A 27,940-nucleotide genomic window follows, 5' to 3' on the forward strand; every position below is an offset into this window, starting at 1 on the left:
GACCCCTGGCGGAGCTCGCTGCAGGGTCGCCGACGCCGTAGCGGCTACCTCTCTGGCCAGGGCCGGCCGAAGCACGCTTCCCTCTCCGCTTGCGGGAGAGGCCGCCTCCCTCTCGCCGTGCGCTTGGAACCGGCGGAGCAGCGCCATCTCCAGCCGCAGCAGCCCCTGCAGCCGCTCCTGCGCCTCCTCCGAGAGCGCCGCGTGCCGGGCCAGCAGCGCCTCCCTGCCGCGCCGGGCCTCGCTCAGCTGCGCGCGGAAGCGCCCTAGGTCCGGCGCCTCGTCCACCTTCACCGCCCAGCGCCAGCACGCCAGGACCGGCTCGGAGACGCGCGCCGCCAGCAGCGCCTCCTTCTCGGCCAGCCGCGCGGGGGAAACCTCCCGCCCCGCCGCAGTTCCCGGAGTCGCCATCACCGCGGCCGCGCGCGCTCCCTTCCCCACTCCGGCCACGAGGGCGCGCACAGGCGCCCCCCGTGGTGAGGGGGAGGCGTGGGGTCGCGGGACTGTTCGGCCGCCCCCGGCGCTTCCCTCCGTCTCCGCCCTCCGCGTTTCATTTTCCGGGAAGCCCCTCGGCGCCTTCAAAGACCCCCGCAGCCCCTCCAGGGTGCCTGACTTCCCACCCGGATTGAGGATTGCGGAGGAGCTCCTCTCGGATCTCCACGCAGAGGATCCGCTTCCTTGGTCCTCTGATCATTGGAGCGGGGGTTCAGGATGCTGGAGACGAGGCTGGGCTACATTCCTCAGATGCGGCTGCTTCCAAATCAATAGCAAGCCGCAGCACCGAGCAAAGTGCAGAGCATGGAACTCGTTTGTAAAACCATAAACATATAGGAGTCTGAACAGATGTTTGTAACCTGGCATGGCACGAATTTGAAATGCCTGAAATGTCTCCCCCATGTGATAACCCTTCATTCTGTGCCGGCTCCTGTCAAAGCCTTACTAAAGGTCAGGGTTAAGGGAGTTTGGATTCAGAGAAAGCACCTTTTCTGGTTCAGAATGAAAAAACTGGTATGTGTGGACCAAACCAAGAGCCAGAACAGTTACCGTAGTTCACAAACAAGGATCCACTCAATTGAGAATCCATAGAAAAAGTAGATCTGGTTGGTGTTCCTGGGCGGGAAGAGTGAAAAATGTCAAGAATGTACACCCAAGGGTATACAGTATATTCCCAGCAGGGCCACCCACAGCAAACAGGCACTTCTATTGGGCAGCAGCAATACAGGATGGCGCCAGAGGCAGAGAATGGTAAAGGCATCCATTCACACTGTGCAAGAGGAGGCACTCCTGTATTTTTCCAAGAAAATCACAAATTTTAAGGTGTGCAAAGCTTGGTAGGCCACTATGTGGCCTTTTGTAAGGAATGTATATTGTAAAAAAAGGTAAAGGTTTCCATTTAGTGGTGTCCGACACTAGGGGGCAGTACTCATCTCTGTTTCATGGCTGAAGAGCCAGTGTTGTCCAAAGACACTTCCACGGTCATGTGGCCAGCATGACAGCCACGGAACGCTGTTACCTTCCCGCCAAAGCAGTGCCTATTTATCTACACGCATGCTTTCGAATTGCTAGGTTGGCAAGAACTGGGGCAGGTGCAGGAGCTCACTCCGTCATGCGGCGCTCGGGTTTCAAACCACCAAACTTGCAACCTGCCAGTCGACAAGCCTGGCGTCATACTGAAATAAGCAAAAATGGCTAAATGTACGAACATGCTTCTGTCTATGTCATAGGAGTTTATATATGCACCTAACAGATGGTATTGGTTTTGTATCAGCATTTCAAATTCTTTCATTTTTCTTAGCATCCCTCCCTCATTCTTAAGATTAGATTTTATCCTTCTGGCCATTTGTAAGTATGTCTACCATGATATATTCCGGTCTTCACTGAGTAATTCTTGCTGTGTCTTTAACAGTGAAATTGTTGGGCTTATTATTTTCCATATGGAATTCAATGCTTTTGTCAGACTTTGTCTGATAATACAGGTAGTCCTCAACTTATGACCATTCATTCAGTGACCATTCGAAGTTATGACAGTGCTGAATGAATGGTGGTTATGACCAGTCCTTGGAGTTATGGCCATCCCAGCACCCCCGTGGTCATGATCTGGGCTCTTGGCAACCAGTTTGCACTTATGACCAGTTGCCAAGCACCCCACAATCAGAAAGTCAATGGGGAAGCTGGCAGGGAAGGTTGCAAGTCACTGGGGTAGGTCTCTCCCACCTGCACATCTTCCCCCAAGCCCTCTGCACTTGTGCTGTGCCAGCCACTCATGCACCCCCACTCACCCTCCCACCCGGGCTGTACCCTGTGCACCCTTCCTGACCCCCACCACACCCCCGCACTCTCCCTGACCCTTGCCATGCCTCCCTTGCACCCCCATGCACTCTCGCTGCACCCTTGCACATCCTCCCCAACCCTCACCACGCCTCCTTCACACCCTCCCTTTCGCTTCCTGGCTTTCTTAGCACCCCTTCAGGAGCCAAATACAGTTCAGAGGCACATGCAGTGTTAAGGGGGAGGCTTGTTTCTGCAAGTTCCAGCAGAAAGTGGCAGAGCAAGAGGCAAAAAGCAGGAAAGCAGCAGTTAACCACAGACAAGAACTTAGCTGGGTAAAGACGAAATTCCAGGTCAAGCAGTCCAAAATCAAGCCGAAGATTTATGAAGCCACATGAGGGGGAGATGAGGTCTTAGTCAATTAACAAGCCAGGGTCATAAATAACTGGATTCCAAACAAGAGTCATGATACACAAAGTGGAAGGCAAAAGGAAGAGGGGCCGACCAGAGGCAAGGTGGATGGATGATATTCTAGAGGTGACGGACCCGTCCCTGGGGGAGCTGGGGGTGTTGACGACCGACAGGAAGCTCTGGCGTGGGCTGGTCCATGAAGTCACGAGGAGCCAGAAGCGACTAAACGAATAAACAAGTGTTTTTGAGGGGAGCAGTTGGGCTGTTTGATTTCTTTAAGAAAAAAGCCCTGTGTTTATTATGGGGATATGTAAATGCTCTAGTCTACTTTGAAGTGGGATAAGGGGTTAAAAATATTTATTTGGATAGTCTTTAGGCTTTGGATGATTTCATTTATCTTCAATGATTGGGATTAAGATTATAAAGGTATAAAATCATCATCATCATGTTTGGTTTTGGGTTTAGTATGATTAAGATTATTATAATTGTATTATTAACTATAATGGCAGACAATTTATACGTTTTTTTATTTTTATTTTTATTATAGTAGACTGGAATGTATAAAATAGTAGTAGGAAGAAAATAAGTAAGTAACTTTTATTCTTGGGGGGCGAGTTGATTAGGAGGCTTATATATATTTTTTCTTTTAATATAAAGGGAGGGAGCAATTGTTTTTAGTGACTTTTATAATATGACAATGGGATGATTTATAGAAATAATGTGATTTTGGTTTAATATAGAGTAAGGGACTGATTATGGAAAATTGTTGTATATCCTTGATGTTAAAGTTGGAAGTCACTTCTTTTTGTAATCTCTAAAAAAAAAAATTTCTCCTGTGTTTTCACACTTCTTTTAGTTTTTTTTCTTTGTGGTTTTTTGTTTTTCTGTAGCTTTATCTTTTCTTGAAACTTAATTACATTCTCATTTTTTAAAATGTCCTTTATCCACCTCCATACAGAAGAAAAACTAGGTATATATGACAGGAATCCTGGCTGCATTCCAAGGCCTGGCTTTCCTCGAGGTGTGCCTGCTTGTGGATCGATGCGGTATCAGTCTCAACATGCCTATGTTGATTAACCAAAATGCAAGAGGAAAAATTCGCTGATTTACATACCCCCTTGTGAGGCCGATACAGGGCCATCCTATTTTCCCTACTATGACGACCAATATCTTGGATTTGGCTCTGCAGAGTGGGTATTGCATCCGTGACGATGCAAAAAGCCAGCTCAACCTCTAAAGAAACATAATAGTTTCTTGCAGCTCAGCCAACACAACACTGTTTCTCAGCATCACAAAGACTGGCTTCCCTGAATCAGAACTCAGTGTCATCTCATGAAATGTAATGCCCAAAGGAGGGAACCAGATCTCGGCTTGAGGGAATGCCCTGGGTCACACAGCCTCCTGAGATGCTGCCTCATCCACTGGTGCTCATTCCTGCATCTCCCCTCTCCCCCGCCTCAGGATTTTCCCAGGAAATGGGGGGTGAAGGACTCCCCTCCCTCCCGGAGAACCTGCACTTTTTCAGGGGGCAGCCTGGCTCGTTGGGAGCTTTTTGTTCCCCCCTGCTTGGCATTTTGCACATCCCCCTTCCTCCCTGCTCACTGAACAGTCATGTCTGGATCTCTGCCTTGTGCCCCTTTGCCTTTGGGGCTCAATGGGTTAAGCGAGCGAGCGCAGAATCCTATAAAGCGGCCAGACTTCCACTCATGTTTTCAAATTTCTATGAAACCCCAGGCTGCCACATTCACAGTCTGTGGCTCAGTGCTTGTGAAGGTGCTCAGCACCTTCCGCAGTGGCAGAGGGAACCATGCGCAAAAGCGGTGGACCCAGAGGGATGCGGATGTGGGTTGGGCAGGGATTATGGATGTGGAGGAGAAGCAGAATCAGGCAGGAGACGCGGGGCTGGGGCTGCGCTCCAAAGGAGCCCCGCTGCCCCCAAAGCTGCTTCCCCTTCTCCTGATCAACCAGGAGCCCCTCAAGGGCTGGGGTTGGGCTTCAAAAAGGGCTGGGGTTCCACAGCTCTTAGCCTGGGGGGCACTGGGGCTGCCTCTAAAAGGCATCTTCTGGGAGACCCCTGGGCTTCCCAGGGCAGTTGGTGGGCCCCTGGGAGAACAGGCAGCTGGCCTGGCTGGGCCAGGGGTCTGACCCAGCAAGGCATGGCTGATGCTCTTATGCTCTACATCCCTTCCTAGAAGCCTCCCAGTTGGAGAAGCCCCGAGGCTCATCGAGGGCCAGCTTCAGCCTCACTCGCAAGGATTCAGAGAAAACCCGCAGTTTCAGCTTCTTCTAACTTCTTCCAGAAAGGGGTCTGGTGGCTGGAAAAGGCATCTTCTGTGGCGTCCTTGGTGCTCTCCGAGCCTTGCTGTTTTCTTGCAGATGTTTCATTGCCAGGCTAGGCAACATCTTCAGTGCAAAAAGGAGTCTTCTGCTTTAGCTCCTTCAATGAAATGATGCTCCCAGAAATACCTAGAGATGAGACAGGAACTGCTAGCATTACATTATTAGATTTTGTTTTGTTTTTCCGGTGCTGAAAAACAGTGATTGAATACCAACAGTTTCTTCAAAGCAGAAGAGAGGCTGCAAGACCCAGAGGTGACTCCTAGGGCTTGAGAATGCTCAACAAGCTTATTTTCAATGTTATAAGATGGAGGGTACATACCTACACTTTAGGCCTCTCACTCATAATTAAATCTACACCTTCTCTTTGTTGCTTGTCTTCACCAACTCCATGCCACAAGATGAGACCACCTTCATATGAATCCATTCCATCTTTTCTCCTTCTCTTATGTTCATAAATACACATTTCATTCATTCCAGCACCTTCCCATTTACTCCTCTTCTATTCCAAGTTGCAATCTGTCATATGCCGCAGTTGTCCCCAGATGGGCCCAAAGATAGATTGACTTCTGCCATCCACAATTTAGAGCATCTCAGACCGCTTTGCAATGTGGTACAGAAGCTGCAGACTAGGTTTCCAGCCTTGGTTGTAGCCATGCCTTGGGCAGCGTTCTCTGCCAACAGTAAGTTCAGTCCCGGCCAGTTTAGGCACATCACAGTGGGTGATGACCACAACCAAGGCCCGGCTTTACTCCGTGGATGCTCAAACTATGCTAGGCAACTGAGAATCTCAAAACCAAAGACTGCCTTGGAACACTTGATTTGAATATATACTTAAGTCATTCAGTTCAGTAGAGTCTTCAAATAAAGGCAGGAGGGTCCTCTGGCAAGTGCCCCAGCAGATCGGACCCTCAGCAGGGGTTAGCCTGGATGGCCTCTGAGGTGCCCCCCTGCCCTCGCCTCCAAGGGTGTCGGCGCTGCCCGTAGGTCCCGGCAGGGGGCACCCTGCTCGCCGCCTTCTCGCTGAGCGCCACCGAGCATGCTCCGCCCCGTCTGCCTGGCTCGGGGCACCGGCCGTGAGTTGCGCTCTGGGAATCCGGGGGGGGCGGGCAGGAGGGGCTCCCGCGACCCAGAGCCTCCCGGTGGGGAGGAACAGCACAGCCCCCCCCGTCGGCAGCGTCTCCCCGGCCGGTTCTTGCGGAGGGAGGGGGAACGTGCGGCGGCCCTCCAAGCAGCCCCGGAGCCGGGGCGAGAGGGAGGGTCCCCGGAGTCCCCGAGAGGTTCGCCGGACTCCGAATCCGAGGCTGGGGGGGGGGCGGGGGAGACCCCCGTTCCTGCTCCTGGCCTGTGCAAGCGAGAGAGCCCGCACTGGGGGGAGGGAGGGAGCGAAGTGGGGGGGAGGGTAGGAGGCCTAAAGGGAGGACGTGCTCAGCTTCTGCATAAACCAGGTTGGCTTCCCAGCATTTCTAGCACACAAAAAAAACAATCTGGGAAAGGGGCTTTTTGCCTGGCGCTCCTCCACCCTCTGCAAACGGTGAAGCTTTTGGGCGTTGCGCTTGGGAAGGTCCAAGTCTGTGCCTCAAATGTCCTTGCTGGCGGGGCTGGAAAGACCCACAAGAGATTTTCTGCTGCCAGTTGAGCTGACCTGCCCCTCGCAGAAGACCCTCCCCCAATCTGTGGGCTGGTCTCCCACCGGTGGTGGGGAGGGAGGGACAGATGTTGCACTGAACCGGAAACACCTCTGGATTTTGCCCCCCCCAAGCTATTACACGGCCCTGATTTTGATTAAACAATCACAGTTTCTGAATGAGAACAGCCTGTGTAATTCCTGAAGTTTGCTTTCTTTTCCACCTCGGGGGTAAAAGCTGGAGGCCACTTGAGAGCTGAATGGCCTTGAAAAACCTCTCCCGGCCTCTCTCTGCAGTCCATTCAGGTCCTGGGACTGGAAAGACCTTTGGAGGCCCAGAGACCAGCAGGCCCCTCGTGGATCTGTGCCGGAGAACGGAGTGAAAATGGATGCAGCCCAGCCAGCGTGCAAGGGAGTGGGAACAGGCCCTGCCGCTGCTCAGCCTGGGAGCGGTGGGGAGGGCTGGGCAGGACGTGGGCAGAGGATCCGGGAGGAGGAAGCCCTCAGTTCCGAGATGCAGCATTGGCACTTCAGGAATAGTCCCCTTCAGGAGGCCGAGGGGCCGCGCGAGCTCTGCAGCCGCCTTCACCGCCTTTGCTGGGGGTGGTTGCAGCCAGAGAAACACACCAAGGCTCAGATGTTAGACCGGGTGATCTTGGAGCAGTTCCTGACTGTCCTGCCCAGGGAGATGGAGCGCTGGGTGCGGGAGTGCCGAGCGGAGACCAGCTCCCAGGCGGTGGCCCTGGCGGAAGGCTTCCTCCTGAGCCGGGCGGCGGAGAAGGAGCAGGAAGGACGCCAGGTGAGAGATGCTCATCTGGGGAAATATGAAGGGATCTAAGTGTGCTTGAATTCTTACATGTCTCCCTGACACTGTTTTTGGGATTAATAATAACTCAACAAGATGCTTAGAGAACATCATTCTAGAAATTGTTCCTGTGTTCTTCTAGTGGATGCGTTTGCAGCCATTCTCCCATCCTCTTCTATCCCCACTGATGGACATAGAGGGCTTGCAAAGATTTGGGCAGAAAGTGAAAATCCAGTTCCTTTCATGTCCTGTTCTCTTAATTCCTCTCTCTTGCCTGTATTTCAGGTTCCATGGCCCTTCCTGGAGGTGGGCACTAATTGTCCTAAGGAAAGGGTGGATCCTGCAAATCCCTCTCAGGAGCCGTGTTTCCGAGGGATCTCCAAGGAGGAAGGTCAAGGTCAGGACGCCTCACTAGGTAAGGGAAGATCCTTCTACGTGTTTGGAGGTTTTCCAGAGAGATTCTAGTTATCCTTAATTCCCTGTATCTTCTCGTGTCTAGTCGTTGGACTTACCAGAAGGTGACTGAACAGGAAAGCCTTAACTCTCTCTCTTCGAGCTAGAAGGCTTAAGCCCCAGGAAGGAAGTCCTTCCCGTCAGTCCATGCACTGCCTTCAGATGATTCCCCATTTGCAGAAGACTGACCTCTTCTGCGGAATGGCCTGGGTTGCATTCGGACCGCTCCATCCTGAGATACTTCTCTTTGTTCTCATGGATGGGGAGGGGAACAACTTGTCTTTGCCAATGCTAGATGGTAAATCTCTAGTAATTCCTCACACATATCCCTGCTGGACCACCTCCAACACCATCTATCCTTGCAGTCGTGTTCCTGTGGTGCTCACATTTCATCAGTTGCTCATCCACGTGGAATATAATGGTTTCAGGCTGCGGTGGGTGGGGGATCATTTACCGTTTGCAGAAGACTGACTTCTTTTGGAGAACACCCTGAGTTACATTCTGACTGCCCCATCCTGAGATGCTTCTCTTTGTTCTCAGAAATGGGGATGGGAGCATCCTGTCTTTGGCCTTGCTTGATAGATGTCTAGTAAATTCTCACACATATCCCTGCTGGACCATCTGCAACACCTTCTGTCCTTGCAGGCCTGTTCTTGGGTGCTCAAATTTCATCACTTGCCCATCCACGTGGAATGTAATGGTTTCAGGGTATGGGGGTGGGGGAGCACCTACCATGGTTGAGTGAATGCTTTGGTTGCCAAGAGTCGACTTCTATGTTTTGTACCTGTCCCAAAGTCTAGGAGAGAGGTCCAATTGGGGTTTGCTCCCTGGTGCGTGGTGGGGCTGTGGTCTTCTCTTATTCTAGGCTCCCAAGATGGAGCATATGGAAGGCTACAGATGGCAGAGGGTAGGACTGACCAACGGAGGTTTCCTCCGCAGGACAGAAAGATGTCTTTCCTTCAAGCTAGAAAAGATGGAGTTTATCCCTTTCCTGCTTCCATCCCATCTCTCTCCTCCCCAGGGAGCCAAATGGAGTCACCGTTATTCATCGGATCATCCCCTTGTACTGGTGGCGCTGAAAGAGCAGCTGGACCTCCAGCTCAGGTGGGAAGGAAAAAATCAGGGGCTAATATCGGGGATCAGCTGGGGACTGTCATGAGTAAGGATGGCGAGCAGGGGGCTCCTTTCCAGACTGTTAAGCGCATGCGTAGCACTGAGGAATTGGTGAGCCATTCCAAGAGGCACAGATTGGGACCGCCTTAACCTGCGGGGTTTATATGGCTGGGTTTTTCCCACGCTTGTTCAGTTTGTTAGGATTACTGTTATGTATTAGCAATAAAACATTAGAGAACAGTTCCCTGTCTCAGAGTGTTTCCTGGGAGTCAGGACAGGGACTTCCGGTTTCATTTGGGGTCTCAGCGTAGGAAACTGTTCCTGAGCAACAGAGAACCAGGAAATTAGGAGTCAAGTTACTGATCCATGATACTCGGCTAACCCCTCTCTCTGGTTTGGAATTGTATTCATTTCTCTTGCGTGTACTGTGTGTGTGCCTTCGAGTCAGCTGTTTTGACTCATGGCGACTGCCTGGACTAGTCCCTGCAGCTTTCTTGGCAAGGCTTTTCAGAAGTGGTTTGCCCTTGCCTGCTTCCTAGGGCATAGAGGGAGTGACTGGCCCAAGGTCACACAGCTGGCTTCATGCCTAAGGCGGGACTAGAAGTCGCAGTCCTCCAGTTTCTAGCCTGGTGCCTTAACCACTACACCAAACTGGCTCTCTTAATGAGGCTGCCAACCTAATTTACAGAACTACAGAAGAATAATACATTTACACTGGGAGTTATTCCTTCTTTTCAAGAAGTTCAGAACTTTCTTTTCTGGGCTGTAAGGAAGTTTAAAATCAATGTAAAGACTGAAGACTCCCAACTGCAGCTTGGCTTCAAGAACTGCTTCCATGCTGGATTTGGGCTGCCTTACAGAAGTAGTTTCGTATATATTCTTCCCAGCTTTTTCAACTGTTTTCTCTAGGAAAGAGATAAAGGGGTTAGTGGTCCCTCATCCCCTGACTAACCAGGACTGAACCTACTTACCTGGAACATCACCCGAGGGCATCTGGAGTTGCCACCTGCTGAGGCCCCGTTTTCCCTATTTAATTAACACAAAATCTTTCAAGAGACAGGAATACAGTTAATACACATATAACAACTTTGGTCATCTGCTTCAGGGAGAAGCTGCTGCCCTGCACCGCCTAGATGGAGAGGATGCTGTGTGTAACCAGCCCTTGAGAGAGCGGGATGGTTTTATCACATAACGTGTTGAGTCCAGCTGGGGAAATGTCCAATTAAGCATTAGAACTCTGTGCTTTTAGGATCTGCAGATTAAAGGAGATCTTGCCAATTCTTCTCAGGTCTTCTAACAGGGACCCTTCCTCATTCAGGTTCCTGTGTCCTTTGAGGAGGTGGCCGTCCATTTCACCAATGAAGAGTGGTCGCTGCTGGATCCCAGCCAAAAAGCCCTGCACCGGGAAGTCATGTTGGAGACGTCTAGGAGCATGGCCTCTTTAGGTGAGGGTCCCTCTGGGGGAAGATTAAGTCAGAGTGAGGAGTCACTGGATGGTTTTCTGCTATTTACAGCTTAGGAGATCTGTGCAGATCTTGTTAACATGGTTTCATCTCTTTTCTCTTTCCCTCTTACATTAATTCCAGTCCACGTCCACAGTCTTCTAAGTATCACAGTTTCTTTTAGAAGAAAGAGATCAGTCTGGTGACCAGTCAGTCTGGAAAGGGTTGACGTGCAGTCTTGGGATCCTCTTTGGGGCGTGTGTGAATACTGCAGGGAAGATAGTTGGGGAGGGGATGTTTTTGCTTATTTCACTTGTCCTAATCATCACCATATGTTGTCTTACAGTGATATTGCAGTGAATTGTATGTTGTGGCATTGAATGCAACTTAGGACATTGCATTATCTGACCCAAGTCCATGTGCCATATCATGAAGCTGAGACCTGGGCTGAAAGGCATTCCATTGATTCTTGTTTGTTTTTATTATGTTCTTCTATTAGATTGTCATTAACTGGCTAGAATGACACAAGATGAGCAGCTGTGCCAATCTTTTAAACCAATGAGTAAGATTCATCCTGTCATTTCCCTTGTTCCTCCCCCTGCAGCTGCCCAGGAATAGAAATAGGGTAGGACTGACACAGGGACAGTGAAGTCTATGTTGTAGAGTTTTCTGACTTCCCTTTTTTCCTCCTCATGCAGTTGATGAACAGAAGAATGAAAATTACCAAGAGCCAGGTGTAGTACCATCACAAATAATCAAAACTGAAACACAAGGAGAGAATTCTGCTAATAAGTGGGGCAGGAGGAGATATGAGAAAAATCAGTCCTTCAATTGGAGAGAAAAATCCACTCTTGAATGTGAGGAAATGGATCACTTCCTGACCCAACGTGATTGCAAGGAAAGCAATATGGGAAAGTGTCGAGGAAGGGGGAACATATTCCAAGCAAAATCCAGTTTCAGTAACCATTGCAAAATTGGGAAGAGCTTCAACAATAACCATAACATTATTCCCCATAAGATGGTCCATGCGAGTGAGAAGCCCTATAAATGTGTGAATTGTGGAAAGAGATTTAGGTGGAGTAGTAATCTAACCTCCCATAAAAGGATCCATTCAGGAGAAAAGCCCTATAAGTGCATAGACTGTGGAAAAAGCTTCCGTATGAACAGTTCCCTTATTTTTCATAAAAGGATCCATACAGGAGAGAAACCCTATCAATGCATAGACTGTGGGAAGAGCTTCAGTATAAGCAATTCTCTTACTTATCATAAACGGATCCATTCAGGAGAAAAACCCTATCAGTGCATAGAGTGTGGGAAGAGCTTCAGCCAAAGCAGTTCCCTTACTTCCCATAAAAGGGTCCACACAGGAGAGAAACCCTATCAATGCCTGGAGTGTGGAAAGAGCTTCAGTTATAGTGGTTCCCTTACTTCCCACAACAGGATCCATTCAGGGGAAAAACCCTATAAATGCATGGACTGTGGAAAAAGCTTCAGTATGAAGAGTTCCCTTATTTCTCATAGAAGGATCCACACAGGAGAGAAACCCTATCAATGCATAGAATGTGGGAAGAACTTCAGCACAAGTAGTGACCTTTCTGCCCATAGCACGATCCACACGGGGGAAAAAAAATATGCATGCATGATGTGTGGAAAGAACTTCAGGTCAAGGAAACAACTTACTTCCCATAAAAGGAGGATGCATACAGCGGAAAAGCCCTATAAATGCATGGACTGTGGAAAAAGCTTCAGTATGAACAGTTTCCTTAGTTCTCATAAAAGGATCCATACGGGAGAGAAACCCTATCAATGCATAGAATGTGGGAAGAACTTTAGCACAACCAATGACCTTACTTCTCATAAAAGGGTCCACACAGGAGAGAAACCCTATCAGTGCATAGTGTGTGGAAAGAGCTTTAGTATGAACAGTTCCCTTACTTGTCATAAAAGGATCCATACAGGAGAGAAAAAATACGAATGCATGGTGTGTGGAAAGAACTTCATGTGGAGTAATCAACTTACTTCCCATAAAACGATGCATACAGGGGAAAAACCCTATAAATGCGTGGACTGTGGAAAAAGCTTCAGTTTGAACAGTTCCCTTACTTCTCATAAAAGGGTCCATACGGGAGAGAGACCCTATCAATGCATAGAATGTGGAAAGAGCTTCAGTAAGAACAGTTCCCTTACTTCTCATAAAAGGGTCCATACGGGAGAGAAACCCTATCAATGCATAGAGTGTGGGAAGAGTTTCAGCAGAAGCAGTGAGCTTACTTCCCATTATACGGTCCACACAGGAGAGAGACCCTATCAATGCATAGAATGTGGAAAGAGCTTCAGTAAGAACAGTTCCCTTACTTCTCATAAAAGGATCCATACGGGAGAGAAACCCTATCAATGCATAGAGTGTGGGAAGAGCTTCAGTATGAGTAGTTCCCTTACTTCTCATAAAAGGATCCATACAGGAGAGAAACCCTATAAATGCATAGAGTGTGGGAAGAGCTTCAGCACAGGATGTAACCTTACTTCCCATAAAAGGATCCATACAGGAGAGAAACCCTATAAATGCATAGAGTGTGGGAAGAGCTTCAGGACAAGCTGTAACCTTACTTCCCATAAAAGAATCCATATGGGAGAGAAACCCTATAAATGTATAGTGTGTGGGAAGAGCTTCAGGACAAGCTGTAACCTTACTTCCCATAAAAGGATCCACACAGGGGAGCAACTGTAGAAATGTTCTGAATATGGAACAGGTTTTAGTGAAAACAGGACCCTTACTTTTTATAACAGAATCCATATGACAGAGAAAAATACATGCATGATGTGGAAATGTCAGTCCTAGCCCAAGAAAGACACAGAATCAATCCAGCCAAGTTCAGTTCTTTATTTGCTTACACCATATAGACAGATTATTGCCAGACTAAACCAGTACTACTCTAACCTAAATGGATAGACCTTGGAAGGCTCTAGGGTGTGGCTAATCTGAATCTTTTCTTCTTTCCATGGTCCACCTCTGGGCTGTGCTGTCTCTTGTCTTTCCTCCCTCCTTGGAAAGTGCTTCCTCCTTGAGGGCCAGCTGTGTTACTGTAGTCCATCATAGGAAGGATTATGGAGCAATCAACTTCCCATAAAAGGATCCACATAGGGAAGATTCATGTAGGGACTGAAGTGTCCTTAATTCCTGTAAAAGGATCCACTGTGATTTGAAACATCTAAATGGAATGCAAAAAGAGGTTCAGTCAAGAATTGTGAACTGATTTCTCCTAAAAGGCTCCATATGAGAGAAATAGCATGCGTGCACGTAGCATATGAAGAGCTTCAAGTGGATTGATTGCATTTGTGTGTCTGCACACAAGGTAGTTTGGACTCCTGGTGGCTGCTTGGCAAGATTTTTCGGAAGAGGTTTGCCATTGCCTGCTTCCTAGGACTGAGAGTGAACTGGCCAAGGTCACCCAGCTGGCTTCATACCTAAGGTGGGATTAGAACTCTCTCTTCTGGTTTCTATAGTGATGCCTTAACCACTACACCAAACTGTTTCTTTCAAGTGGAATAAGGATCTTATTTTCTGTAAATAAGGCATTGGAGGTATACAAGGGAGAAACTTTATAATACATAGAACGTGGAAACAGTTTGAGAAGGAAGTATCCACTGGGAGAGGAATCCTATAAAGCAGAGGATGGGAAGAGTTTCAGCAAAGAGCAATTCCCTTAGTTCCCGTGAAAGGATCCATGTGGGAGAAACCACAGAAAGGTGTTTCTGGGAGACGGGTTAAAGAGCAGGAGTCTGACTTTCCATGGAAGGAGAAACTATATAAATGGAAGAAGTGTAATAAGAGCTTCTGTACAAGGAGCCCTTTTATTTCCCAGAAAAAGTTTCACGCGGGAGAGACAGTATAAAAGCATGGAACACAGAGAATCAGCCAGCTGATCTGTCTTACTTCCCATAAAAGGATCCATTCTAAGGATCCTCTAAGCACATGGATCCTGTGGAAAGAGGTTGAGGTTGAATCTTCACCTGATTCTTTTGGAGGATCCCCTTAGGAGAAACTGAATAAATGTATGGATTACCGAAAGAGCTCCCCAGGCTAGACTTCTTAATACCAGGCGTACTACCTAGTCAGTTAGGCCTGGCTCACGAGAATCTGTCACTAAATTGTCCCACTCCTTACGCCAAAACCTCTGCCTGGCCAAGCTGCTTTCTCTAGGCAGAAGCAACATCTGAAGTGAGTCTGGGATCAGGCTCCAGGCTTTGTGGGGAGCTGGCGTATGCAAGCAAAGCAGGGGAAAAGGTATGTGTGTGTGCACGCGCATGCACGTGTGCACATTTTAGCTCCAATTGTGTTGGAAATACCGGCCTTCCTTAAACACAGTGAAGTATTTAAGCTATTGATTCTTTCTCCATATAACCCGACGTGCATAGCTGTGGTTTACCAGTGAAACTCTCTCCCAAATGTTTATAAGTTGATGCCCGTTTAGTTTAGTATGTCTCTGGGTGCACAATTGCACTATCCCAGCTGAAAGCAGAAGTGTAGCCAGTGAGGTTATGATTTCAGCGGTTGCCTCTTTATTTTAAAAATGGTTTTATTGATCCAACAGTATACCATATGAGCAATATTTTTTTTAAAAAGGAGGGAGTTCGATCAAGTTATTTCTCTTTATGTCTTCATTTCTTTGAGTAAAGCAACCAGCACTGTATTTTTTAACCTTCTTTTATCAAAAAATACCATTCAGCTCAAAGTGAATCCTTTATGGAATCTTTTTCTGTGTTGCTTTCCAAAACCACTGCATTTCTCAAGGTTTTTTTAGTGCCACTGTCCTGAATTTGTAATATCAAGGGATAAGAAAGGTCAATCCTATTTGAAATTTTAGACAACCATGGTATTGCAAATTTGAGAAACCTTGTATTACCGGCATTTGTGATTCTCTGTGCTTTTTATCTGAATAAAGCTTTTCAAAAATTGATTTGGTATCTCCTGATTATGAACTATATTTCTCATTTTGAAGGGTTAATATAATAAATTATTGGGAACAGTTGTTGCACAATGTAAGCGATGCCCCTACTTTACATACCTGGAAGAAAACAGCTAAGGAAAGAAACCACATGAATATGAGATAGAACCTTTAGTGATCAGAAGGGAGTGGAATAGATTGGTAGAAAGTGGTAGAAAGAGGTGGAATGAGTTCAGATCTGACTCAGTATCAAAGAATTCACACTTCTGTGCAGAGACGATGCACAGAAATCCATGGAATACGAGAAAAGAATTAGCAAAGCAGATCTACCTATAAATGAAGCAACAAAGGGGAGAAACCAGATCATGTGACATATCTTCTGAAATTTAGGGTTTTCCTTAGTTAACTGCTTAGCTTAATCTCACTAATGACAGAATAACCAATAGCCAATGATTTAAGTGACAGCGACATTTATATCTATCGCATAGACCTCAGGTATTCGGTTATTGTCCTTCTTTCCCTTCCTTTGACGCTTTGGATAGCTTTCCTGTGTACTAGTGATCCATGGGATGTTGGACAAATGTAATTTTGAATTGATGGGCTAGCTATGAGGTGGTGGCCAGGTAAGAGTAAGAATAGCAAAAAGCATGTAGGACAGGAAGCAACTTAAATTTAGTTGGCTTTGCCCTCCATTCCAGTTATCCTTCTGGATACCACTAGACTAAGTTCTGAAAGCTTGTTTCTCAATTCCTGTCTTTAGCCTCCTGAAACTGGATAGAAATATGTAGAGAGATTTAATATAATGAAAGAAAAATTATAACAGAAGATGAGTGCTGTGTTTCAGGAGATTAAACATTTCTGAAATTTTTTGAGTTTATAAAAATGCTACCCATTTCCATACTCTGCAGTTTTTTTATATGAACTTGATCATAACTTGCATTAGATGCTGAAATTTGTTAAAGATGAGATGAAATTATTTATCATATTTACGCATATGCCCCTCTCACATGACGCTGGGCAGCATACAACACATAGCTAAAATAATAAATACATAAACACAGTCACAATTAAAAATAACTATAAAAAGGCACATAAAACAAAAGAGGATGATACCACAGCAAGGGAGCCATTGCAAAATCTCCCTGGTCCCCTGGGACCCCCAGACCTGAAAACATAGCCAGGTCTCGAGGGACTTGAGGAATGTTAAAAGGTATTGAGCTAATCTCACTTCTGGGGGGAAAAGATTCCATAAGGCAGGTGCCATGGAAGAGAAGACCTGCCTCCTGGTACCCACCAAATGAAATTCCCTGGCAGCCAGGACCCAAAGCATGCCTTCTCTGCCAGACCTGATGGGGTGGGCAGATGTAATCGGGGAGAGGCAGTCCCTCAGATAACCTAGCCCTATGCTACTTTAAAGTACTTTAAAGGTCAAAACCAGCACCTTGAATTGGACCCGGAAGCAAACTGGCAAGCAGTGCAGCTTGTGGAGCGGAGGTGTAATGTGTACCGCTCTAGGGGCACACGTAACTGCCCGCGCCACTGCATTTTGCACCAGCTGAAGCTTCTGGATACTCTTCAGGGCAGCCCCATGTACAGCATGTCACAGACATCCAACAGGAAGGGGACTAGGGCATGAGTGACAGTGAGCAGAGCCCCCGGATCTAGGAACAAGCACAACTGGTGCACAATACGAAGCCCTCCTATCCACGACTGCAACCTGCTCTTTGAGCAGGAGTTGTGAGTCCAGGAGGACCCCCAGCTTGTACACAGGGTCTGTCTGGGGCAGTGCCACCCCATCCAGCACCAAAGATGGTATAGCCCTAGAACCAAAAGGCCGCAAAGCCACTCAGTCTTGCCAGGGTTCAGCCCTCACAGACTCCAGGCACCAGGATAAGACATTCACAGCACTGTTTAATTTGCCCAGGGCAGAGATGTCTAACTGGGTATCATAAGCATACTGATACCTCACCCCATGGTGACAGATGAGCTCACCCAACAGCCTCATGTAGATATTAAATAGGAGGGGAGAGAGTACGAAACCCATAGCAGGCAGAGTGTGGGACCTCTCCTTTCCAACTACCGCCGACTGGAACAGGCTCTAGAGGAAGGTGAACCAGCACATCATGCTGCCCACCCCCAATCCTCTGAGCCAATACAGAAGGATACCACGGTCGATAGTATCGAAAGCCACCAGGAGGTCTAGGGCAAGGATGGACTCGCAATCCCAATCCCCAGGTTGGCCATATTTCCTTGAGACAAAAACAGGACATTGGGATGCAAAAACGGGAGGGGGTCAAACTTACGGAATACTCCCTATCAGTCCCTGTGGCATTGTTTCCCAATGCGGGGGGCAGTCAGGCTGGGATCTCACAGCAGCGAGGCCAGGCAGAGCAAGGCTGATCCGGAAGGCTGATACCCCACAGCAGCAAAGCAAGGTCTAGGAGCACGTTCCCTGGCGTGGCAGGGCAAGGAGCAGGCACCAGGACCGGCACGGAAGTACAGCCGGGCTCCGAAGCGGAACTCCGCGCGGCGGCAGTCACAGAGGCAGCAACAGCAGGATGCAAGCCAGCAGCGGACTCAACAGACGGTGGCGACAGTAAGGCAAGCAGCAGCGGCAAGCGGGGGGCGGGGCGGGCGCAGTGACAGCAAGACTAGACTAGCCCGCGACAGGCTCGGCGGCAGCTTCTGGCGTGACGATGAGGCGGGGCGAAGGGCCGGGGCTCATCACGTGGGCAGGGCAGGGCAGGACTTCTGAGGCGCTTCCGGAGCGGAGGCTTGAGGCAGTTCCGGGACCTCAATAGAACAGTTGTCTCCGATAACCAGCTCTTCTCCTGAGCACGTTTTATTCCCTTGAATCTCCCGCCATTTTCGTGCGTGAGCCAATTACGCCTCCCATTGTTCGGCCCACCTCCCAGCTTGCCTAACGCGCGCGCCGATAGGCGGTTTTTTAAAAAGTGGGACAAAATGGACATTTACGTTAAAACAACGGGACAGATGGGAAATGTTAAAAAAACAGGACTGTCCTGTTCAAAATAGTACATAGGGTCAGCCTGCCAACCCCGCCCTCACCAGGGATTACCCAAAAGGGCAACCAACGCCGTTTCTGTCCCATACCCAGGCCTTATGATGAAGGTGAAAGAAGAAAGTGCAAAAGCTGGCTTGCAGCTAAACCTCAAAAAAACCAAGATTATGGCAACCAGCCTGATTGATAACTGGCAAATAGAGGGAGAAAATGTAGAAGCAGTGAAAGACTTTGTATTCCTAGGTGCAAAGATTACTGCAGATGCTGACTGCAGTCAGGAAATCAGAAGACGCTTAATCCTTGGGAGAAGAGCAATGACAAATCTCGATAACATAGTCAAGAGCAGAGACATCACACTGACAACAAAGGTCCGCATAGTTAAAGCAATGGTGTTCCCCGTAGTAACATACAGCTGCGAGAGCTGGACCATAAGGAAGGCTGAGCGAAGGAAGATTGATGCTTTTGAACTGTGGTGTTGGAGGAAAATCCTGAGAGTGCCTTGGACTGCAAGAAGATCAAACCAGTCCATCCTCCAGGAAATAAAGCCAGACTGCTCACTTGAGGGAATGATATTAAAGGCAAAACTGAAATACTTTGGCCACATAATGAGAAGACAGGACACCCTGGAGAAGATGCTGATGCTAGGGAGAGTGGAAGGCAAAAGGAAGAGGGGCCGACCAAGGGCAAGGTGGATGGATGATATTCTAGAGGTGACGGACTCGTCCCTGGGGGAGCTGGGGGTGTTGACAACCGACAGGAAGCTCTGGCGTGGGCTGGTCCATGAAGTCACGAAGAGTCGGATGCGACTAAACAAATAAACAACAACAAAACCCAGGCCTGAATTCTGACTGAAGGGATCCAGACAATCCAATTCATCCAAGCTCCTCTGAAGCTACAGCACAACCACCTTCTCAATCACCTTCCCCCAAAAGGGGAGGTTAGCTACTGGACAGAAATTGTCCAGCAGAGAGGGGTCCAGCGATGGCTTGAGGAGGGGGCGGACCAAGGCTGCCTCAAAAGGCAAAGGAACAACCCCCTGCCTTAAGGAAGCATTAACCATCGCTACAGCACCCTCATACACTGCCACCACCCAGTGCCTTAACAAGCCAGGAAGGGCGTGGGTCAAAAGATCAGGCGGCTGAGCTCATGGCTGTAAGGACTCTGTCCACTTCCTCAGGTCCAACAGGTTCAAACTGTTCCCAGATAACAGGGCAAGACTCCTCCCTAGGCATCTCCACCAGACCCAACAAAGCCAGTCTCCAACTGAGAATGGATCCAAGCAAATTTTATCCGACAGATGGTGAGAAAATTCCTCCACACACCCTGAACAATGTTCTCCAAGCCATCCTTACCCAGGAGGTGTTACCTCTTTATATTTCAGGTTTCCATTTATTCTTATCTCTTTCTCTCTGAATACCACAAGAAAGAAGTCTTGTGATGGCCTAAGGTGAGTTTGCTGCAAAGCCTTCTTGATGGCAAAGCCGGAAGCATGGGGTAGGATGTTTCTGAGGACATCCTTGTTTCAAGTAGAGAAAAGCCAACTTTCACCCATCTAGGAGCTAAAATTGAGGCCGTTTTCCAAGGCGTTATCACCACAGTGCTGGGATGCAGGACAGAGATCAATGGATGGCTTGAAATTTGATTTTGGTTATGTGCCCTCAAGGCAGGCTCCACTCTTAGCGACCACATAGAGAGATTCTGTCCAAGACGATCTGTCCCTAACTGGGTCCTTCAGGCTTCCCAACGGTGCCCCACTGCCACCGTAGCCACGTCCATCCACCTGGCAGCTTTTCGTCCTCTCCTCTTTCGCAGAGCCCAATTCTGCTTTTCGGTGGGTTTCAGGAAAGGGCTCTCTTCGACCCTCTGCCTGGAGGCAGCTGAGAAAGGGGAGCTTGTTCCAGAAGCCCCAGCCCGGAAGAAGCATTCAGCCTCTCCTCTCTCTCGCTGCCCGGCCGGGAGACCACCAGTAGATCCCACGGCCGCACGGGCAAGGCGCCAAAGGCTTTCCGGCGGTGGTCTGAGGGGAAGCGCAAGGCCCCAAAGGCCCCCTGGCCAGGAGACCCCTTGTCAGGGACCCAGGCGGTCCCTCGCGGGTCTCTCCTGTCCACGCTCCTCGCTCTGGGGCCTCAGGCCCAGGGCCGAGCCGGGCGGCGCGCCGCTCCTCCCTCGGGGGGAAGGCGCGTGTGGGCATCTCCACCTGCCGAAAGAAAGGCTCCGCGAGAGCCCACACGGGCGGAGAGGCAGTTCTGCGGGCCAAGGACTCGGGCTCCCCTCCCTGCCGGGGCCCGGATGCGAGGCCACCAGGAGATCCCCTCGGCCGGCCCTCGGGCCTTCTGGCCTCCCCCCGCCCGAGGCCCTGCACCAGCCCGGCGCCTCCGAGGCGACGAGCGAGATTCGCGCCCGGTCCCTCCCGCCAGGCCCTTCCCGCCCAAACCTGACGGGCGCTTCTCTCCCGCCATTGGCTCGCCAGGGCCACGTGACCCCTTCCTCGAGCGGCTCTCCGCCCCCCCCCGCTCCCATCGTCCCCCGCCGCCCGTGCGGAACGCCTGGCGCCCACAGCCTCCCGGGGCCTCGGAGGGGACTGAGCATGCGCGCCGCCAAGAGGGAGGCGGGGACGTTCGGCCCCTCTAGGACGCCGCACTCGCTCGCTGTAACCCCTTGATCTCCGCAGGCGGCAAAGAGGCCGCCGGAACGTCTGGCAGGACCGGGAGCGAGACACATGCAGACCCCCCTCGTGGGAAGGCCGCGGAGGGGAGGGGAGGGGAGGGGAGGGAGACGTGCAAAGGGCTCAGCCAGGGTCACTCTTCCCAGTCCTGTAATCTTTCCTGCAGCCAAGGACCATAATGACAAGCCAGAGAAGAAGGGATGGAAAAGTTGGGTGCGAAGGGATGTCGGAGCGGAAGATACAGGGGGAAACATCTTGCTCAATCATAAAGCGGTTAAGACCCTGCCCAGAGCTGCTAGGGGTGGGTGGCCCAGGAATTTTATCTATCACCTGTCTATATATCCGTATATCTGTATCTACTGTGTATCTGTATCTGTCTAATCATCTATCTAATCTCTGATTATTTTGGAATCCCACTTGGCCATTTCAGAGCAAAGGAAGCATGCTCCGGGTTTTCCCCCTGGGCTGGCCCTCTGCATGGACTGGTCCCCGAGGGTCTAGACCCAGGGGAGACATCTGCTGATTTGCACCGATGATGGCAACAGACGACGTTCTGTCATTTGCACATTTGCACAAGGCCGCGGTGAGGTGTGTGGCATGGACAGACGCCGGGTGGCTTCCACCTGATGAAACTTGTCAGAGGTCGACCTCTCTGCGCCCACAGATGGCACCTGGCACGTGAATGGGAGGGGAAAAGGTCCCACAAAACTGGGAGGGGATCTATTCTCTCCGCAGGACCAGAACCAGCAGAGGAGCACTCCAAGGAAGCAGCTTCGGGTGAGCTGTTGGGGGCGATTCCCTGACCTGACAAGGGTTCGGCCAGGGGAACAGCCCGCCACTTGAAGCGGGAGGTCAGGTGCAGGAGAGGTCCTCAAACAGGCAGCAGGGTCGTCTGGCAAAGGCCCAGCACACCCAGCACTCAGCAGGGGTTGGACTAGATGACCTCTGCAGGCCCCAGCCTCCTGGGAAGAATGGAGCATGAAGTACACGAGTACTAACTATCCAACGCGTTCCTTTAACGTCTTTTCCGCAAAGGCTTCCCACCGCGATGAACGCCATCGACAGTGCTACTGTCTAGCCCAAACAGAGGCAGGAGGGTCGCCTGGCAGGCGCCGCAGCGGGTCTGCCCTGAGCAGGGGTGGCCTGGATGGCCCCTGAGGTGCCCCCGCGCCCCCGCCTCCAGGGGTGCCGGCGCTGCCCGCAGGTCCCGGCAGGGGGCGCCCTGCTCGCCGCCTCCTTGCTGAGCGCCACCGAGCATGCTCCGCCCCGTCTGCCTGGCTCGGGGCACCGGCCGTGAGTTGCGCCCTGGGAATCCGGGGGGGGCGGGCAGGAGGGGCTCCCGCGACCCAGAGCCTCCCGGGGGGAGGAACAGCACAGCCCGCCCCCGTCGGCAGCGCCTCCCCGGCCGGTTCTTGCGGAGGGAGGGGGAACGTGCGGCGGCCCTCCAAGCAGCCCCGGAGCCGGGGCGAGAGGGAGGGTCCCCGGAGTCCCCGAGAGGTTCGCCGGACTCCGAATCCGAGGCTGGGGGGGGCGGGGGAGAGCCCCGTTCCTGCTCCTGGCCTGTGCAAGCGAGAGAGGGGCACCCAATTGGGGGAAGAAAAGAGTTGGGGGGAGGGTAGGAAGCCTAAAGGGACGACTTGCTTCTGCAAAATGAGGGCTGGTCTTCAATAGGGGGGGGAGAGGGAGGGAGGGACAGAAGTTGCACTGAACGGGAAACACCTCTGGATTTTGCCCCCCCCAAGTCCGGATATTGATTAAGGGATCAGAGTTTCTGAATGAGAACAGCCTGTGTAATTCCTGAAGTTTGCTTTCTTTTCCACCTCAGGGGTAAAAGCTGGAGGCCACTTGAGAGCTGAATGGCCTTGAAAAACCTCTCCCGGCCTCTCTCTGCAGTCCATTCAGGTCCTGGGACTGGAAAGACCTTTGGAGGCCCAGAGACCAGCAGGCCCCTCGTGGATCTGTGCCGGAGAACGGAGCGAAAATGGATGCAGCCCAGCCAGCGTGCAAGGGAGTGGGAACAGGCCCTGCCGCTGCTCAGCCTGGGAGCGGTGGGGAGGGCTGGGCAGGACGTGGGCAGAGGATCCGGGAGGAGGAAGCCCTCAGTTCCGAGATGCAGCATTGGCACTTCAGGAATAGTCCCCTTCAGGAGGCCGAGGGGCCGCGCGAGCTCTGCAGCCGCCTCCACCGCCTTTGCTCGGGGTGGTTGCAGCCAGAGAAACACACCAAGGCTCAGATGTTAGACCGGGTGATCTTGGAGCAGTTCCTGGCCATCCTGCCCAGGGAGATGGAGCGCTGGGTGCGGGAGTGCCGAGCAGAGACCAGCTCCCAGGCGGTGGCCCTGGCGGAAGGCTTCCTCCTGAGCCGGGCGGCGGAGAAGGAACGGGAAGGGCAGCAGGTGAGAGACGCTCATCTGGGGAAATATGAAGGGATCTTAATGCACTTGAATTATTAAATGTCTCCCGAATGGTGTTTCTGGAATTAATAATACAGCTACATATATTCTCTTTGGTTCGTAGTAATAATACAACAAGATGTTTATAGAAGATCATTAGAGAAATTGTTCCTGTGTGTGAAGGAGTGAAGTTGGGAAAAGTAGCTGCAGCCAGGCAGAAACGCTTCTCCCCCCACTTCCCTCCTCCGTTTGTTTATTAACTCACACCTTTACTCGCAAGCCTCCCAGCCGGCCGGCATTCCAGCTGCCTGTGATAATTGAGCCACTCCCTGGTGTTTTCAAGGAGGTGCCCACGTCCAGAGGCAGCCTCGCCCCACCCAGGCTCTTAGCTTACAACAGTAAGTGGGAAAACGGTTCGTGTAGGCGGGTGGCACACAGATGGGGAAGCAAGGCAACTAGTGGAGATGGGCAGCTGTTACAAGCAGGCAAGAGAACTAGCATTCAACTGCCAGGACCAAGAGTTACGGTGAGCAGCGTATGCTGGTTGGAGTCCTGCTTGGAGCTTTGCTGGAAGCTCAGTAGCTTCCAGCCACACTGAAGCAGCACCTCATCCCAACTAGACTAAGAATGATTGGAAGGAGGCGAAGGCTGTGTGCCACCGTACAGACTTACAGCCTTTTCCTGAACTAAGTATTACCAGGTTGAGTATTAAAGACGTATTTACATGGCGACATCATCTTGCAAGTCCTAGACGGGTGGAAAGCAACAGTCTGCTCCTGGGGAAGGTGAATGCTGCAGTAATGTATTTTGTACAGACAGCTACATGGCGGTGTGTCCACTCCTCGGAAAGCAAAGAACTGTCACGCTGTGTTCTTCCAGAGGATGGGTTTGGAGCCATTCTCCCATCGTCCTCTTCCATCCCCACTGATGGGCATAGAGGGCTTGCAAAGATTTGGGCAGAAAGTGAAAATCCGGTTCCTCTTATGTCCTGTTCTCTTAACTCCTCTCCTTTGCCTGTATTTCAGGTTCCGTGGCCCTTCCTGGAGGTGGGCACTAATTGTCTTGAGGAAAGGGTGGATCCTGCAAATCCCTCTCAGGAGCCGTGTTTCCGAGGGATCTCCAAGGAGGAAGGTCAAGGTCAGGATGCCTCACTAGGTAAGGGAAGATCCTTCTACGTGTTTGGAGGTTTTCCAGAGGGATTTTAGTCCCTATCCTTAATTCCCTGTATCTTCTCGTGTCTAGTCGTTGGACTTACCAGAAGGTGACTGAACAGGAAAGCCTTAACTCTCTCTCTTCGAGCTAGAAGGCTTAAGCCCCAGGAAGGAAGTCCTTCCCGTCAGTCTATGCACTGCCTTCAGATGATTCCCCATTTGCAGAAGACTGACCTCTTCTGCGGAATGGCCTGGGTTGCATTCGGACCGCTCCATCCTGAGATACTTCTCTTTGTTCTCATGGATGGGGAGGGGAACAACTTGTCTTTGCCAATGCTAGATGGTAAATCTCTAGTAATTCCTCACACATATCCCTGCTGGACCATCTCCAACACCATCTATCCTTGCAGTCGTGTTCCTGTGGTGCTCACATTTCATCAGTTGCCCATCCACGTGGAATATAATGGTTTCAGGCTGTGGTGGGTGGGGGATCATTTACCGTTGTTAAATGAATGCTTTGATTGCCAAGAGTAGATTTCCTCCTCTTGTTCCCGTCCCAAAGTCTAAGAGAAAGGTCCAATTGGGGTTTGTTCCCTGTGCTCTTTCTCGTGTTTTCTGGGCTGCTCAGTCAGTGCGTGGTGGGGCTGTGGTCTTCTCTTCTCCTTTTTTTTTCTTGACTCCCAAGATGGAGCCTATGGAAGTCCACCAAAGGAAGATGGTAGGACTGACAGACGGAGGTTTCCTCCGCAGGACAGGAAGAAGGCTTGAGTTGTTCCTTCAAGCTAGAAAAGCTGGAGTTTACCCCTTTCCTGTCAGCTCCATATCTGGCGAGAACAAGCCTGCTTCTATCCTGTCTCTCTCCTTCCCAGGGAGCAAAATGGAGTCACCATTATTCATCGGATCATCTCCTTGTACTGGTGGCGCTGAAAGAGCAGCTGGACCTCCAGCTCAGGTAGGAAGGAAAGGATCAGAGGCTAATATCGGGGATCAGCTGGAGACCTCCGGTTTCATTTGAGCTTTCAGCATATAACACTGCTGTTCCTGAGCAACACAGATCTGGGAAATTAGGATTCAAGTTAGTGATCAGTCACACTTGGCCTACCACTCCAGACTGTTTTGGAAATGTATTCATTTCTTCTCTGGTTACTTACTGCTGGACCATGAGTTGCTCTGGAAGCAGGCCATCCTTGATCATTTTTGGAAGGCCAACAATGAGGCTGCCAACCTAATTTGCAGAAATGTAGTGGGATACAAGATCTAAACTGAGAGTTATTCCTTGTTTTACAAAACTTCACAACTTCCTTTTCTAGAGTGTAAGAAAGTTTACAGTAAAGGCATCCTTGACTCCAGCTTGGCTTTTAAAAAGTGAATCTGTGCCGGTTTTTGGCTGCGCTGATCTCTTCCCAGCCTTTTCAACTGTTTTGCCTAGGAAAGGGATAAAGGGGTTAGTGGTCCCTCATCCCCTGACTAACCAGGACTGAACCTGCTTACCTGGAACATCACCCGAGGGCATCTGGAGTTGCCACCTGCTGAGGCCCTGTTTGCCGTATCTAATTAACACGAAATCTTTCAAGAGACAGGAATACAGTTAATACACATATAACAACTTTGGTCATCTGCTTCAGTGAGAAGCTGCCGCCCTGCACCGCCTAGATGGAGAGGATGCTGTGTGTAACCAGCCCTTGAGAGAGCGGGATGGTTTTATCACATAACGTGTTGAGTCCAGCTGGGGAAATGTCCAATTAAGCATTAGAACTCTGTGCTTTTAGGATCTGCAGATTAAAGGAGATCTTGCCAATTCTTCTCAGGTCTTCTAACAGGGATCCTTCTTCGTTCAGGTTCCTGTGTCCTTTGAGGAGGTGGCCGTCCATTTCACCACTGAAGAGTGGTCGCTGCTGGATCCCAGCCAAAAAGCCCTGCACCGAGAAGTGATCTTGGAGACGTCTAGGAGCATGGCCTCTTTAGGTGAGGGTCCCTCTGGGGGAAGATTAAGTCAGAGTGAGGAGTCACTGGATGGTTTTCTGCTATTTACAGGTTATACATCCCATAAAAGCATGCATTCAGGGGGAAAACTCTATAAGTGCCTGGAGTGTGGAAAAAGCTTCAGTTTGAACAGCTCCTTTACTTATCATAAAAGGATTCACACAGGAGAGAAACCCTATCAATGCCTGGAGTGTGGGAAGAGCTTCAGCCAAAGTGGTCAGCTTACTTCCCATCAAAGAATCCACACAGGAGAGAAACCTTATAAATGCACAGACTGTGGAAAGACCTTCAAGTGGCCTGCTACCCTGTATTTTCATAAAAGGATTCACACAGGAGAGAAACCATATAAATGCCTGGAGTGTGGGAAGAGCTTCAGTATGAACAGGTCCCTTTCTTCTCATGAAAGGATCCATACGGGAGAGAAACCCTATAAATGCGTAGACTGTGGAAAGAGCTTCAGCAACAGCAATCACCTGACCTCTCATAAAAGGATCCATTCAGGAGAAAAACCCTACAAATGCCTGGAGTGTGGAAAGAGCTTCAGTTATAGTGACTCCCTTACTTCCCATAATAGGATCCACACAGGGGAGAAACCATATAAATGCACCGAGTGTGGAAAGAGTTTCAGTTGGAGTGGTCACCTTACTTATCATAAAAGGATCCATATGGGAGAGAAACCCTATCAATGCCTGGAGTGTGGAAAGAGCTTCAGTATGAACAGTTCCCTTACTTCTCATAAAAGGATCCACACGGGGGAGAAACCCTATGAATGCATGGAGTGTGGGAAGAGCTTCAATCGGAGCAGTTACCTGACCTCTCATAAGAGGATCCATACGGGGGAAAAACCCTATAAATGCCTGGAGTGTGGAAAGAGCTTTAGTACGAACAGTTCCCTTACATACCATAAAAGGATCCACACAGGAGAGAAACCCTATAAATGCACAGAGTGTGGAAAGAGCTTCAGAACGAGCAGTTCCCTAGCATGCCATAAAAGGATCCACTCAGGGTTGAAACCTTATTTATGCAATGAATGTGGGAAGGGTTTGAGTACAAGGAGATCCCTTACTTACCATATGAATACCCACACAGGGAAGAAACTGTATCAGTGCTCGGAGTGTGGGAAGAGCTTCAGGTTGAAAAAGCAACTAACTTCCCATAAAAGGATCCACACGGGAGGAACCATAGAAATGCTCTGAATGTGGGAAGACATTCAAAACAGGACCCTTAATTCTCATAACAGGAACCACAGAGGGGAGAAAAAAAATGCATGTATGATGTGTGGAAAGACCTTTGGGCACAGTAGTCAACTTACTTCAGATAAAAGGGGG

General features: G+C 50.1%; 1 protein-coding gene and 3 pseudogenes across 1 annotated transcript; 3 read left to right on the forward strand and 1 right to left on the reverse strand.

Moving 5' to 3' along the window:
• LOC134491907 (zinc finger protein 91-like) overlaps positions 1-27,940 on the forward strand; it is a 362,387-nt pseudogene that overhangs the window by 159,187 nt on the left and 175,260 nt on the right.
• The window catches only part of LOC134492034 (zinc finger protein 208-like), a 216,664-nt pseudogene that overhangs the window by 33,108 nt on the left and 155,616 nt on the right, over positions 1-27,940 (reverse strand).
• Positions 7,018-8,115, forward strand: LOC134492010 (zinc finger protein 496-like). The gene is made up of 2 exons (XM_063296134.1): positions 7,018-7,439; positions 7,731-8,115. Exons 1-2 carry the CDS (start codon positions 7,026-7,028, stop codon positions 7,908-7,910), a joined length of 594 nt encoding a protein of 197 aa, XP_063152204.1. The 5' UTR covers positions 7,018-7,025; the 3' UTR covers positions 7,911-8,115.
• Positions 8,918-27,824, forward strand: LOC134492026 (zinc finger protein 208-like; annotated as a pseudogene).

Source organism: Candoia aspera, chromosome 2 (assembly GCF_035149785.1).
Source record: "Candoia aspera isolate rCanAsp1 chromosome 2, rCanAsp1.hap2, whole genome shotgun sequence".
In the NCBI taxonomy this organism is placed as follows: Eukaryota; Metazoa; Chordata; class Lepidosauria; order Squamata; family Boidae; genus Candoia; species Candoia aspera.